This window comes from Rhinolophus hipposideros (assembly GCF_964194185.1).
Source record: "Rhinolophus hipposideros genome assembly, chromosome: 15".
NCBI classification, from domain to species: domain Eukaryota; kingdom Metazoa; phylum Chordata; class Mammalia; order Chiroptera; family Rhinolophidae; genus Rhinolophus; species Rhinolophus hipposideros.
This window is the reverse complement of record NC_138061.1, coordinates 25,862,928-25,879,238: the sequence shown is the minus strand read 5'-3', so window position 1 is coordinate 25,879,238 and position 16,311 is coordinate 25,862,928. Positions and strand designations below refer to the sequence as shown.

General features: G+C 47.7%; 1 protein-coding gene across 2 annotated transcripts in view; it reads right to left on the bottom strand.

Annotated features, from left to right (window-relative positions):
* CRTAC1 (cartilage acidic protein 1) overlaps positions 1-16,311 on the bottom strand; it is a 133,397-nt gene that overhangs the window by 48,574 nt on the left and 68,512 nt on the right. For both annotated transcript variants that reach the window (XM_081074052.1, XM_081074051.1), the window contains exon 3: positions 3,713-3,909. In XM_081074052.1, coding sequence (XP_080930178.1) covers positions 3,713-3,909 — 197 coding nt within the window. The remainder of the gene's footprint in view (positions 1-3,712; positions 3,910-16,311) is intronic.

Below are 16,311 nucleotides of genomic sequence, written 5' to 3'. Positions count from 1 at the left end.
CCTGGAGATACAGCAGCCAACATGACAAAGTTTCTATCCCCATGGACTATAGTAGAAGAGTAGAAGAGATGAACCACAAACATGTAATGTACTTTCAGACAATGATAAATGCTATGAAGAGAAATAAAGCAAGTTAAGGGGTAAGATTTTAAAGTGTTCAGGGAAGACCTCATTTGAGGAAGGGCCTGCATGAAGGTGAGGAGTGAGCCTGAAGGTAAGGAGTGGGAAAAGCATTTCGGGCAGAGGGACTAGCAAGCATGGAAGCCTCAGGTGGGAATGCAGTGAGCAAGAGGAAGAGTGGAGGAAGTGAAGTCTGAAAGGCAACCTGGCTCATGTCGGGAAGGATTTTCTAGGTGATGGAAAGGACCTTGGAGAGTCTATGGAGCTATTGGAAGGAGGTAAGCTTATGAAGTTGATACAATTTTTCCTGTTCTACAGATGAACGGGTTGAGACTGAGGGAGGTCAAGTATCTTGCCCGAGGTCACCCAATCATTAAGGAGCAGCAACCTGGGTGTACAAACGGACTCCCACAGAATACTGCTGGGATGCAGGGTCGCAGCTGTCTTCCAGGGACGCCAGTGCTGACGTCTGAAAGGCTGCCTGAGGGAGAGGATGGGGACCCGCCTTCCCCAGGTCCCACCAATGCTCCAGTGCAGGCTAAAGGAGTCATGTGCTATGGGCAGGCAGGGGCTATCTGGGGGCTTCTGGAGAAGATCTCAGGTTCCCCGTGGTGGGCAGGGTGGCAATGGCTGGGTGTCGTGCCAGCGGGACCCAGGGAAGCGCTGACACAGCACGAATGTCCCGGCCGTACGCCCTGCCCACTGCTGATGAATCAATTGAGTCACTCAACTGAAAAATTAACTCAAACCCACAGACAGAAGGTCACCGGGAGGCACACACCTGAGGCTGAGGCTGCTGGGCATAGTCATCCTTACCCAGCCCTGGGCTCCAGCGCCAGCCTCTCCCAGAGGAACACTTGTGCCCACACCCAGGACTTCCAGGCGGCTCCCATTTGCCTCTCTCGCCTTGTCTGCCCTCTGTGGGCCTCAGGGCTCGTGCCTCATCTGTTCTTCCTGGATTGATTGATCAAGTTTTAATTGTGCCCTTGGGATGTTTAAGGTCTGTCTGGGCCGGACGGAGGCACACTCTGACCCACATAGGATTTAGCTCTCAAGGAGCTTAGAGTCCGCGGGACTGGGAGAGGGGAGTCAGATACCCAGAAAAGTATAAGGCTGCATTGGAAATAGAGTGTCAACTGCACTGAGGGCAGGATTTTTCTGTTTCATTCCCAACGGCATCCTCAGGGGAATTCTAGTGTCTAGAATAGTGCCTGACACACAGGAGGTGCTCAATAACTATTTGTCCAATGACTGAATCCATTAGTGAATGAAGGGCTCTGGTTAGGCTGGCTAAGCAAGGAACTAACACTTGGGGGGTAGTGGCCCCCCACCTCGATTGCACATGGGAATCACCTGGAGATCTGATAACTGGGTCCTATCCCCAGAGGTTTGGACTGGACGGGATTGGGGTGCACCTTGGGAACGGAGAGTGCTAAAAGCTCCCCCAGGAAATTCTAATGTGTAACCTGGGCTGAGCACCCCTGCTCTAGGATTCACAATGGAACACTCTAAGAGCATGGGAGGGGCTGCTGCCTCAGAGACCACTGACAGGTCCCATCCCAGGTGCTCTGTACTCGGTGACGAGGGAGGAGAGTCTGCCCCTTCCTCTGGCATCCTACCTTCCGAACCCACGTTGAACATCCCTCGTTTCTGTTGCCCTGCCGTCCAGCATCTTCCTGGGGAGTCCGCAGCCGTCCCTTGCGGTTGCTCCCCTTTTGACCTCGTTTCACATTAAAGGCTTGATCAGCCCATCAATTAATTGTGTCCTAATCCAATCTTGGTTTGGTTGGAGAACAGGCAGTAAATCCAGCTGGGTAATCACGCCTTGGTATTTGTGTAGGGATAATTACTATCTCTCAGGCCTCACTTGGTGGCAAGATGAGATGAAAACCCATAAAACACCACTTGGGGCTGTGGCTCGTTGTTTCTTGGCTGCACAAGGCTGGCTGCCAGCCAGCCAGCCCTGCCTCCCCCTGCCCCTGGCACTGGCCCCAAACTCATCCCCTCCCATTCATGCAACTGGCAGGACTCAACATCAGGGGCTGTCTAGGGGCTGGATCTTAGCTTGGGCTTGACAACCAGTAGGGGCAACATTATGGGGACAACCAGTGTGTGGGGGAAGGGGAGAGGCAGGGAAGGCGTTTCCCATAGTCAGGCAATCTACCTGCCTCCAGGCCATTAGGAGGAGCCAGGGCGGTGAATACACAGGTGTGAAGCATAGTATATCGTCCAGACCAACCCAAGAGGCTGCTGCCATCTGGAAGAGTCCAGTGCACGTCCAACGTGTCCCCACAGGAACACGAGGTCCTGCATCCCCCAGTAGGACACCCTGGCCTGGGATTTCCCTGCAGATGTCATGACCCCACGGGAGCAGACTTCATTCTAGTGGGCTGAGGTCAGGCCTGAGAGAATGTGGGAGTTGGGGCTGGGAACCACCTGCAACCCTAAGAACAGAGCCCCCCCCCCCAACTCGTGAAACACTCTATAAGAGGCCTGGAGGACATAGGATTGAGTACGGCCATGATGTCTTGATTAAAAGGATGGAGCTAGAGTCAGACTCCTGGGTTTGAATCCTGGGACTTACAAGTTATGTGGACTTGGGAAAGTCATGTGACCTCTGTGCCTCAGTTTCCTCAACTATAAAGTGGGATACACCAGTACTTTCCTAATCAAGCTGCTATAAGGCTTAAATGAGATAGCTATTATAAAGTGCTTAGATCAGGGCCTGGTACACAGTCGATGGGACTTAAGTACTAGCGGTTGTTATTATTACAAAGCCTTTTGGACATCCATTTCCTTCCTCCATTCCTTAGTGTGTAGGACCTTGCTACTCAAAGGTTGGTCCCTGGACCAGCAGCAGCATCCTAGCCTGAGAGGGTGTGAGCAGTGCAGAATCTCAGGCCCCAGCCCAGACTTGCTGAGTCAGAATCTGCATTTACCCAAGACGCCCCAGGTAACTCGGATGGATGCTCTGGACTCGGAAAGGCTCCATGAACTCAAGGTTTGTCTTCCTCCGAGTTGTATCCCCAGCACCTAGTACCTCTAGTTCAGCACGGGGTAGGTGCTTGGCAGGAATTTGTGGAGTGAATGAATGAGTTCAGCTAAAATCTGTGGGGCCCCTGAAGGGTTTCAAAGGATTTTAGAAAGGTCCCCTTGAAGCAGTCTGGAGGGCAATTCCAGGGGGCCATCTCTCTGTTACAGTGGCTACTTGGGTGAGAAATGCTGAGTGGCTAAGCCAGGCAGGAGTAGTGGGGAAGGAGTGGGGAGGGGCTAGGAGGACTGGGGGCTGCTCAGACTCAGGGGTGGGGGTGGAAGAGGACATAAAGTCTGAAGGTGAGGCCTGGGTCTCTGCTCAAGGCCCCCCCGTCTGTAGTCCCAGGGGCTGGGAGATGAGAGGAAACTTTGTGTACAAGAGAAGACAGGGTCCTCCTGCTGGGACCGAGTGAGGTCCTGGAGCCAGCAGGGGACTATCCCTGGGGGAGCCCGTGATGGTAGCTTGAGGAAGGCCAGCGTCCCTAAGGCCCTGCCCCCAGTGGCTGCTGGGAGGAAGAAGGTAAGAAGCAGGAAAAGGCCCGATGCCCCAAGCCCTTACCTGAGAAGGCATTATTGGTGTTGAGGAAGTAGATTTCCTCACGGCCATCTCCGTCGATGTCACAGGCTGTGACCCCGATGGCGTTACCCTGCCGGTCCCGTAGCGCATAGTAGGGGGAGCTGCGCTGATCCACCGCGATGTTCACCAGCCGCTTCTGGGTCCGGTCATACTTCAGAACCAGGTTAGGGCCATTGTACCTGGAGGGGGAGGCAGAAAGGATGCTGGGGAGGGGCAGCTGGGCCACCCAGTTTCACCTAACCATTAGTGGGCTTGGAGTCGTCCAGAGAGGTCAGCAGAGAGCAATTCAGCCCCACAGCATCGCCAGGGAGCCTCAGCAGCCTCACCTTGGAGGTCCCTGGGTGTTTGACAAGTGTCCCTGAATCAGACATGGGCTCAGGCAAAGTGAGAGTCAACTGGGCCCACATGGGACACAATACAAGGAGCAGGGTAGTGGAGGGGAGTGGGCAGCCCGTGACAACCCCCTTACCACAGGCTATGCTGAAGAAAACAAGAACCTCCCAGACATTTACCTTGCTCATGTCAATGTAAAAGGCACTTTCGTATTTATGATCTCATTAATTTAAATCTAACAACAATCATGCAAGGAAAGCTGTATTATTAACCCATTGTACAGATGAGGCAACTGATGAGCTTCATCAGGGACACTAAGGCTCTTCTCAAGGTAACACAGCTAGCAAGTGTCAGGTGCTGGGACTCAAACCCAGGTCCTTTCTGCTATCCCAAGAGCCCTTGTGTGAATGAGCCTTGGAGGAGCAGAGGCTTTGTTGATGAGGTTTGGAATGACAGAAAGGCCCAGCATTTAAACAGTAATATGAAATTAGCATCTCAGACAGGAGATTATGAAAACATCTAAAGTCATTAGGCGGAACTGCTAGGTGGATTTCTTTTTCTATAAAACAAAAATAAAAGATTGCAATTCTCATCAGTCCTCATCTCTCCCCTGTCTCACTCTCCTGCAGCCACATGGCCCCCAGGCATGGTCTTGCCTCAGGGACTTTGCACTTGCTGTTCTCTTTGCCCAGGAGGGTTTTCCTCCAGATATCTCCTTCACCTCCTTCAGGCCCTGGCTTTATTGTTCCTTCCCAGTGAGGCCTTCCTGCCCACATTTCTGAAACCTGCACTCCTCATTCCTCTCCCCTGCTCTCTTTCCCCACGGTTTGTACTACCAGCCTCTATCTTCTTGTTTATCTGTTCCTTCTCTGTCTGATCCCATTAGAATGTTAGCTCTGTCGAGGGCAGAACTTTGTTTTGTTCCCCAAGGCCTAGAACATTGCCTGGCACACAATAAATACTTGTTAAGCGATTGAATAAATGAGACATCAGAGCTCATGTCCGAGTCATAAGGGCTTAGGTCTCCCATGGTGGTTTTTTCCCATTGCCTTTCCATCTGGAGAAAGCGGCATGCGCAAGGTCACCCCCATACAGCACAGCCATGAATGTGAAGGCCTCCTCCCGCTCCACCGGCTTGCCATGCTCTCCAAAGGAACCCAGCCAACCCCTATCCTTCACTCCCCGGCCTCCTGCCTTTGTTTTAACCCAAGCATGTACATCCTGAGTGCGTCGAACTGCCAGCCTCTGGATGGTCCCCAGCAGAGAACACTTGGGAGAGGGCGGGAAGAACTCTCCAAGGTCTTTGAGAGCAATCACTTCTTGCTTTCCTAAAACAGATCCAACTTGGCCCTCTCCTTTGTCACCGATACAGAGCCAGGGAAGTTTGGGGGAGGCTGAATAACTGGCTGGGTGCCTTCTGGCATCCACAGTGTGTGAAAGGGGAGATGGAGCTCACTGGGGCTGAGTCAGCACCTGGTGATAGAAGGTCATGTCTTAGATTCCTTGACAAAGAGCGTCTGAGGGTGGTGTGTGGAGGGTGCAGCATGACCTATGGGACGCGTCTAGACAGAAGAGACAGAACACTTGGGTTCCAGTACTGTCAGCAGCTGGCTCCAGTCCCCAGGGACAGGAAGTGCCTTCTGGATGCTAAACACTAGTCCTTCGAGCCTCTGCGTCTTCTGTTTACTTCCGTACCTACTGCTTCTCGCAGGAAACTATACTCTTAGTGTGCTGGGCCTCATTACAAGCACTTTAACCTGCATTGTCTCCCCTGAACCCCACATAACCCCTGAAAGAAGGTAGGTTAGGCATTTTTCTAGAAAAAGAAACTGAGGGTCAGAGAGGCAAATGTCACACAGCTCGTATGTGGCAGCACTGGTTCTCCCACCATCTCCAGGGTCCAAATCCTTTCCAGGTTGCCTGTGATGCCAACACACTTAGTCCTCTGCATTTTTCCCTGGCAGCCTCCTCTAAAGTAGTGACTCTGAGAAAGGATCGAGGACTTCATTTAAACAGTGGAGATGATAACCCTATGTTTCTACAGCACTTTACAGTTTATAAAGGGCTTCCTCATCTTTGATTTCATTTGCTTTTCGCAGGTCTTGACTCTGCCAGAGATTAGTTTTGTGACGTGGGCTGATCATTGCCTCTCTTTAGGTTCTGCGTTTCTCTCCTGCAAAATGAGAGAATTGGACTAACTCAGAAGGTCACAACATTTGTGGACAGATGTGGCTGTGGGGGCGGGCCTCTGGGCTCTCCTCTCTCAGTTTCAACCTGACCGTGTCTACGTTGACGCATTTTATTTTATGCATCCCATTCCAGCAAATATTTAGATCAGGGATTCCAGAGCCAGCGTTGAAGAGGCAGTGGACTAGCAGCTCTGTGAGGGTCGTCTGGGTCTGTGTCTCTCGGTCCACAGGTCTAACTCTAGCCTCAGGAGATGGGTAGAGCAAGAGTGTTCTCCCCTAGGCTGTGGGTGGGGAGCCACCATATAAGGTCCAACCTGGACAGCCCTCCTTTGCGTCCCCTGTCCCTCTGGCCTCCTGGATTGTCTTTACCATCCCCTGGAGCCAGCTCCCAGTGGGAGGTGAGGGGCCATGGTTCCCACACATATTGGAAGCCAGCCCTTTCACCCTGAATCTGGGATGGTGGGCGTGTACACAAGGTCCCTGCACCTGTGCTGGTGGTGGCCCTGGCGGAGCAGATGGCCCTGGATCATCTTTTCTTTGAAGATATTAGGGGTGCTAGTTCCAGGGCACCGCTTAGGGGAATGTGGGGTGGGGTTGCTGCACTGGCTGAAATTCCTCCATCTGTTACAGAGTGAGCACTGTGGAGTTCTACCCAACCTACACGGAAACCTGGAAGGAACCCTACACCCTGTCCCCTTCCCTCCCACCCCCATCCTTAGGACCACAGACACAAAGCCAGACCAACAGCTCCCAGGTAGCATTCTTGACAATGCATGGTGAGGGCTGGGGGCAGGGCAAGGAGTTGCCACTCCTCCCCCTCACCCAGGCTGCCCTTTGCTGTTAGTCAAGCTGGACTGATGCCTGAGCTCTCACAATCTTCACCCAGGATACAGCTTATTCCTTCCCCATCTTCTGCTTAGAGCTGATGTTCCAGTTGGGTCCCTCTCCATCCCCTGAATAGGCTCTACCCTTTTTGGCTTCTGTGACTTTGCTCAGTTGCAGCTGCTCCCTCCATGAAGAATGTTCTCCCCACCCTCCCGCCCTCCCCTGAAGCCTGCCTAACTTCCACCTCAGCTGGATGTGATCTCTTCTCTGCATACCCACAGCGTTTTTGCACCTTGCTCATTCCTGGGAGGGCAGAGTGGTCTGTGTTCCAACATCAGTTGCCTCATTAAAACATACTTCTTGAGCCCGGAACCATGTGGATATGTCTCTGAATTTGCTGTGCCTAGCGCAAGGCTTGGAATACAGAAGGTGCCCAACAAATGGCTGTCCAGTGCAAGAATGAGTGAGTGAATGAGTGAGTAAATGAATGAGTAAATAAATACAAGTATGAGGCGCCAAGCACCCTTCTAAGCATTTTACACCCCCATCTCATTTCATCCTCATGACAATCCTAGGATTTGACAGATGTGGAAAATCTGTAGGTACTTTTGTAGGTACTTACTTCTTACTAAGGTACAGAGGTTAGCCACAGTCACTAACCCAGTTACAGTCCCTCTGGGGAGACAGTCCCCACACCGGCAGGCCTGGAGAGCTGGATGTGAGATATGTGGGATTTCACATTTCCCCTCTGTGACCCCCGCCACAGATTGTTAGGTACTTCTAGAAATGCAGGAGGCTTTGAAGCTCAGTTAACCGGGGTTAGGAAGTGGGACGGACAGGGTCCCGTGTTCTTGAAAAGTAGATGTGAAATCATAGTATCCAGGGCTAGGCCAGCAGGCAGAGGTGATTAGCTCACCTGGAAAACCTGCTTGAGAGATACCAGGAAGGTACCTCCTATGCCGTGTGAAGGCTGTCCAGTGCTGGTGCCAGCCCAGTGGGACAGGACTGCTGTGGACAGGGAGGGACGGAGGGTTTAGGCCCAGAGCAGCCTGGGCGTGCGCTGCTGGCCCTGCCACTTTTTGACTCTGACCTTGAACTTGTCACCCAGTTTCTACAGCTTCAGTTTCCTTAACTATAACTTTGGGCTGCTACATACCTCACAGGAAGGCTGTGAGGATAAAAGAGGGTGACGACACTTGGTAAACTGTGAAGAGTGACACAATGGTATGTTCTCATCATTATATAAACGAAACAAAGCAAAACAAGAAATAAACCGAGGCATAATCTCACTATCCAGTGATCATTTTGAGAATTTCCAAACACACTCATTCAAAAACACCCCATCCTTGATCTCTCATCTTCTGAGGGTGTATTTCTTTATTCCCCCTTATAGCTAAACTTCTCAAAGTGTCTTCACAAGCTGTCTCCACTTTCTCACCACCCATTCACCCACTCAATCCACTTTCCCCACCCTCCTAACTCCAGCAAAGCCGCTCTTGTTACTGTCATCAGTGGCTTTCATGTAGCCACTGAAAGGTGGCCTTTTCCGTTCTTATCTCCCTCAGCCTCTCAGCTGTATTTGGCCCAGTGGCCCACTCTCAGCCTGCACCGCACCACTTCCCTCTTAAAACACTCTGCTTTCTTGACTTGGAGAATGCCATCCCCCTCTGGTTATCCTCTCTGGTTCCATTCCTTCTTCCCTTTGCAGATTCTTCCTTCTCTCCCTGTCTTCTTTTTTTCATGCCTTTAAAAAATATTTTTATTAAAATATAGCTAACATACAATATTATGTGAGTTTCAGGTGTACACCATAGTTATTCAAACTTATATACCTAAAGAAGTGATCACCATGGTAAGTCCAGCAGCCATCTGACACCGAACCACGCTTTCACAAAATTGACTATATTCCCTGTGCTGTGCATTACATCCCCATGACTTATTTGTCTTACACCTGGAGATTTGACTTCTTATTCTGCTTCACCTTTCCCTCCCTTTTAAATTTTTCAATTACAGTTGACATTCAATATTATTTTATATTAATTTTAGGTGTACAGCATGGTGGTCAGACAATTGTATAATTTAAGAAATGATACCCTTGATTAGTCTATTATTCATTTGGCACTCTACATAGTTATTACCATATTATTGACTGTATTCTCTATGCTTCACTTTATATCCACATGACTATCTTATATCTCATTTGTATTTCTTAATTCCTTCCCCCTTCTTACCCTGCTCCCAATCCCCTCCCATATATCACCCCAACAAATTTAGTACCCATCTGACACCATACATAGTTATTACAATATTATTGACTATATATTACATTATTATTGACCATATTCCTTATACTATACCCTACATCCCCATGGCTACTGTGTAACAATGAACTTGTGCTTCTTAATCCCTTCCCCTTTTTTCACTCACCCCCAAACTGCCTCTCATCTGGCAACCATCAATATGTTCTGTGTATCTATGAGTTTGTTTCTGCTTTGTTTATTTTGTTCTTTAGATTCCACATATAAGTGAGATCACATTGCATCTGTCTTTCTCTGTCTGACATTCCACTCACCACAATACCCTTCAGGTCCATCCATGCTGCCGCAGATGGCGAGAACCCATTCCCTTCCATGGCTGAGCAATATTCCACTGTATATATGTACCACCTCCTCTTTATTCATTCTTCCATCAATGGACACTCAGGCTGCCTCCACATCTTAGCCATTGTAAACAATGTTGTAATGAACATATGGATGAACATGTCCCCTCCAAGTAGTGTTTGGGTTTCTTTAGATAAATACCCTGAAGTGGCTTTACTGGGTCCTTCTTTGAATCTTGTTATAGCCTTTGTTTTAAAGTCTATTTTGTCTGGTATAAGTATTGCTACCCCAGTTTTTTTTTCATATCCATTCTTATGAAGTATTTTTTTCCATTCCTTTACTGTTCGTCTGTGTGTGTCTTTCAATCTGAAGTGATTCTCTTGTACACAGCATACGTAAGGGTTTTGTTTTGAGTGGAGTGTTTCTTCCATTTATACTGAAAATAATTGTTGATAGATTTGTAGCTATTGCCATTTTATTGTTCATAATTTTGATCTTTTTTCCCCCCATCTTAAAGAAGTCCCTCTGAGATTCCTTGTAAAACTGGTTTGGTGGTGATGAACTCCTTTAGCTTTTTCTTGTCTGGGAAGCTTTTTATCTGTCCTATGAGTCTAAATGATAGCTTTTCAGGGTAGAGTAATCTTGGTCCTTGCTTTTCTTCACATTGAATATTTTGTGCCAATCCCTTCTGGCCTACAGTTTCTGTTGAGAAATCAGCTGACAATTTTATGGGAGCTCCCTTCTAAGTTTCTAGTTGCCTTTCTCTTGCTGCTTTTAGGATTTTCTCTCTGTCTTTAATCTTTGCCATTCTAATTACAGTTTGTCTTTGTGTGGGCCTGTTAGGGTTCATCTTGTGTGGGACTCTCTGCACTTCCTTGGATTGTATGTCTACTTCCTTCACCAGGTTAGGAAAGTTTTCAGTCATTATTTTTTCGAATAGGTTCTCAATCCCTTGCTTTCTCTCTTCTCCTTCTGTTACCCCTATGATGCAAATGTTGTTATGCTTCGTGTTGTCCCAGAGGTCTTTTAAACTATCCTCATTTGGGGGGATTCTTTTCCTTTTTGCTGTTCTGACTGGGCATTTTCTACTACCGTGTCTTCCAAATTGCTGATTTGATCCTGTGCTTCATGTAGTCGACTGGTGTTTCCTTCTAGTGCATTCTTCATTTCAGCTCTTGTAGTCTTCACTTATGACTGGTTCTTTTTTATGGTTTCTGTGTCTTTTATGCTTGCTCTCTCTCTGTTGAAGTTCTCACTACGTTCCTTGAGCATCCTTATAATCATTGTTTTGAACTCTGTCTCTGATAGGTTGTTTGCCTCCATTTCATTTAGCTCTTTTTCTGGAGTTTTCTCCTGTTCTTTCATTTGGGACATATTTCTTTGTTTCCACATTTTGACTGCCTCTCTATTTGTTTTGGTGTATTAGGTAGATCTGCTGTGTCTCCTAGTTTTGGCCAGGTGGCCTTATGCAGTAAGTGCCCTGTGGGGCCCTGACACTGTCTCCCTGGTCACCTGCACCTGGTGCTCCAGGAATCTCCCTTGTGTGGGTTGTATGTACCCTCCTGTAATAATTGAGCCTTGATTGCTGTTGGCACATTAGTGGGTGGGATTGACCCTCAGGCTGATTGGCTGTGGGGTTTGGCCACATTCACAGCTTATAGGCTGCTGTGCAGGGGGCTTATACCACTGAGTGGGATTTACCCCAGTGGGCTCCAGTGCCTGTTGAGACTGCCTTTTGGGTGTGCCACTTGTGGGACTAATTGGGCAGTGCTTTGCTGTGGTCTGATCCAACCTCCAAGTTTGTTGTTTCTGGGGCCTTTTGGGAGAGGCTCTGGTGCAAGTCCAGGGCACTTACAGCCTGTGACCGGCCAGGGACTACCTGGTAGAAGCTACGAAGCAATCTGTAGTTGTTTTCTGCCTGTGCTAACCCTGGAGGCAAGTGGGGAAGGCCATGCTGTGATCTGAGGACATCTGCCACCAGCACTGGGCCTGGGGTAGCTCTGCAAAATACCAGGATACCTTGAGGCCAGCTGCCACCTGCTGGCTCCCTTAAGATTCAGCCACTGATAAAGCCTCGTGTGGTACACAAGTTGGGTGAGATGGGGTATCAGGGAGTCACTAGAGTGGGAAGAGTTTTGGTCAAGTTTAATGTAGACTCTGGTTTGGCACTAGTGCTGAGCCTGGAGCTACTCAGCAAAGGTCTGAGAGCACATGGAGGCCAGTTGCCACCCTCCTTGGGCCCGTAGACTCTGATAGTTTTCCAAGAAAGAGTGCAATTTGGGCAGAGCTGGCTCCTCATAGAGAAAGTGCCTCTGGTGTTGGGCGAGTTGGATCCCAGTGAGTCAGAAGGTTGGAGAGAGTGGAGCTCACCAGGCCAATCAGATTCAGATTTGGCCTGTGGGGGCGGGCTCAACACAGGAAACATGGCGCCCGCCTGCCCAGCTGCATGAGAGAAGGTTCACACAGGGTAAATGGCGACTGTCCTTCAGCCCTCCCTACAAAGCCACACACCTCAGTCTGCCTCCTGTAGGTCTCCGACACCCTCCGAGTTACTGTCCCTTCGCTGGAGCCCAAGGTAAGTGCCTGCGAGCGAGAGTCTGTGCGCGGACCGTTTAAGAGACTGTCTGGGTTTTTCACAGCCTTCTGTCCCTCCCAGATGGTCAGAATTCCCACTGTTTTTCACAGCTAGATGTTGTGAGGCTCTTCTTCCTGGCACCAGTACTATATGCTGAGGAGACTGGTTTGTGGCTGGTGTGGGGACAGAGTCCCAGAGAGCAGTTTCCAGGCTCTTGGCCTCTCGTGGAAAGGTGCTGGCTTGGGTAGTCGATGGCCATCAGCTGTTACCGGTTAGCCATTAGCCACTGATACAACTGCCGTGGCTAAGCTAGCAAGCGCAGATTGCAGTTAGCAAGTGAGGTTGGTTGGTTGATTGGTGGGCAGAGAAGCAGACAGCAGGTTGCGGATCATGTGGCTCCTGTTTTCTGTCTCCAACCCAGCCGCCAGTGAGAATGTAGTGGTATAAACCCCTTATCCATGGCTCCGTGGGTGTTCCTTTTTGGACTCACTATATCCTGCATTCTTATGTGGGGAGCGGGACCAGAGACCCTCTTCCGGGGGGAATCTCCATGGCCAAGATATCCCTCTTGGTTCTCAACTGCCACCCGGAGATTTTGGGGCTAGCTGGTTTCGTGTCTCTACCTCTCCTACAGTCTCGATGTGGCTTCTTTTTTATATCCTTAGTTATAAAATTTCTGTTCAGCTAGACTTCAGATGATTCTCCAGGTTGAATGTTCTATAATTCAGTTGTAAACTATTTTAATGTGTTCATGGAAGGAAGCAGGCACAGTGTTTACTCCGCCATGTTGGATCTCCAGGAATATGTGCTTTTCTTCCCCCTGCCTTCTTAATGTTGAAGACCCCAGGCCTAGTCTTAGGCCCACTTCTCTTCTCTCTGCAACCTTTCACTAGGGGATAATGTACATTCCCATGACTGACAACTCCCAAATTTGTATCTCCAATCCAAATCCCCAGTCCAAACCCAGATTCATATATCTGACTGCCTACCTGACATCTCTCCTTGTAGCCCTACACAGTCATCTCCAATGGAACTATTGATTGCTCATGCCCCCTGTGCCCTGCAACGGGCACCCAAGTACTAAAGCCAGAAACCTGGTGCTGCCTGGGTTCTCCCACTCCTTGTCTTCACAATTAATTTATCAGCCAATCCTGTCATTTCTACCTCAAAAAATTTTCAAACCCTCTTTCTTCTCCCCCATGCACCCTGCCCCCACCCAGAGCTACCATCTCTGGAAAGCCTCCTTTCTCTGTTTCTTCACTTACCTCTGTCAATCTAACTCCCCCCCCCCCCACCATGGCCAGTCATCTTTTAAATATACAAATCAGATTGGCCATGCTGCTTTAAACATTTTGGTGGCTCCCTATTATGGCAGAATGAAACCCGGAACCCTTATCACGCCTAAACTAGGAGCCTACCTTGGTCTACTGCCCACCTCACTGACCTCTTCCAGCCACACCAGTCTTCTTTCAGCTCCTAACATTCCAGCAGGCAGGGTCCCGGGCCTGTCCCCGGGCCTGTCACAAGACTATTCCCTCTGACTTAGGACACTCTCCCACCACTCCCTTCTTGCTTTGTCCCATGGCTGGCTTCTTCTCATCCTTTAGATCTCACCTTGAAAGGCATCTCAGAGAAATCACCTCCTCGGTGTTCCAACCACTGTATCCACTGTCCCACTTTTGTTTGGTTACCTATTTATTGACTATTTCTCCCAGCTTCCTGAGGGCAGGGACTGTGTCTGTTTTGTTTACTTCTATCTCCCCATCACCTAGAGCATAATGAGTACTCAATAAATACTTGTAGAGTAAATGAAAGAAAAGGAACTTGTGGAAAGTACCAGATTGTCACTGGGTAGCTGACCAAAAGGTTGACTGAATCTTGATTGGTCTTTGGCTCTCCATTTTCATTAGTTCCCAAAAGATATGTATAAACATAGTGATGGCAAAGAGGAGGCCAAGAGCTGGTGTTCTGGGTAAGGGTGAGAGAGAATAACAAAATGTTATTTTAGATAGATATCTATAGATAGATACAGAGGATCCACCTTTTTTTCTGTTGAGAATCATTGACCTATGTGGAAAAAAAAAATCTCTAGGTAGCGACATAAAGAGAAGCCAGATAAGAAGATGAAATAATTACTGGGTACATACTGTATACTTGATATTGTGCTAAGTAATTTACAGATGATATCTCACTGTACATAAATTAATTTTTTTATTTGAAATATATATAAAGTATGCTATTCTGAAAATTTAAAATATAGGAATGTTTTCATTAAAAAGGAAAATCATAAAAAAATATATAGCTAGTCAACATTATAGTCAGGGGAGAGAGACAGGGCAGAAAGAAGAGACAGATATATGTACACAAAGAATGCAAGATGGAGACACACAAGAATATACATGAATGGAAATTAAAGGTTACTGAAGCCCTGAGCACAGAGAAAAACACACATATACAAACATATAGAGACTAGCTCAGAGAGAAAAAGACACACAGAAAAGAGAATATGCACAACTATGGAGACAAACAGACCCCTGGGAAGATGCAAAGTCATGGAAATATCAACAGGACTTAGAGATATTATCATAGAGAAGCAATGCATCTTGTGGCCAAAGTTTTATTGGCATACAGATGTGCTCATTCATTTACATATTATCTGTGGCTGCTTCTGCCCCACAACAGAGTTGAATAGTTGCAACAGAGACTGTATGATCCAAGAGTTGAAAATATTTACCATTTGGCTCTTTGCAGAAAGATTTCCAATCCCTGGTTTAAAGGGTTGTCAACCTTATATTATGGATATATTACAAGTTCTAAGTGATCATTATCAGAACAGTGTTCTCTAGATGGGGGTTTATCTGAGGCTAATAAATGAGCAAGAGCATGTCCCCTGTGAGTGAAGTGGTTAAAGGGGTGTGGTAGATGATCTCTAAAGATGGCTGCCATCATTTTCTTTCTTCTCTGTATACACGTTACTCCACCTATTAGAAGGTGGAATCTCTTTTGCCTCCCCTTGAATCTGGGCTGGCTTTGTGACTGGCCTCAATTAGCAGAATATGGTGGAAGTGACATTGGGCCAGTTCTGGGCCTAGCCTTTAAGAGGTCTTTCAGCTTCCACTTAGTCTTTGATAGAAGCCAGTCATCATGTTAGAAATTTCACTACCTTAAGACCACCATGCTCTGAGGAGGCCCAATCTAGACCCATCTAGAACCACCCAGCTGAATCTGCCCAAATTCCAGACCCACAGAATTGTGAGAAATGGTAAATTGGTTTTAAGCTACTAAATTTTTGGAAAAGAAAGTCAATAATGATAACCAATCATTTCAGACCTAAGGGGAAGAGAAATTTTCCTCCTGGAAAGTAGGAAAAAGTATTATTCATAATCATTGGAATTCTGTAGGATAACCATTTGAATTTACATTAAGTAAGTCTTTCCAAGGGAGGCCTGATCTGTTGACACTTGTGTCTCAGAATATCTGAGGGTCCGTGGAGAGAATGAGGGTGGAAGGGTAATAAGAAATATAAGGATTCCAGAAACCTGTTTTTCTACTCCTCCTTCTTTCCTTTCTAGCCATATCTGTTTCCCATTTTTTAATGTACAACTTTGAACATAGATAATTTTTTTGGAGATGTGTGTAATGCTCTCTTCCACTTTCTTATATATTTAATTCTTTGAAAGTCATTGAAGTTAAGTGGGACCAGAAAACTTATGGGAAGGCATTCAAACAGAAGAGTCACAGATTATATTCTGGAATAGGATGTAGCCAGAGTCTAGATCTTAAAGGAATGGAGACTTTGGTAATGGGAGAGTTTTAGGCCTGGTGAGAAATCTGGGACTGGGGATTTTACAGGAAAGTAAATTGGATAAGTCTGGAAAGGGCATCTATCCCAGAAAACAAAAACAAAAACAAATTTGATCCTGAGTTAGCAGCTAACCAGGCTGGAGAAAATCCCACAAAGAGAGTGCAAAGAAGGATGGTTTTTCATGAAAGGAATGTTTGGCACCAAAAGGTCAGAATAATCTGCAGTGATGAGTGTCTGTTCTGTAAAAACTCCAT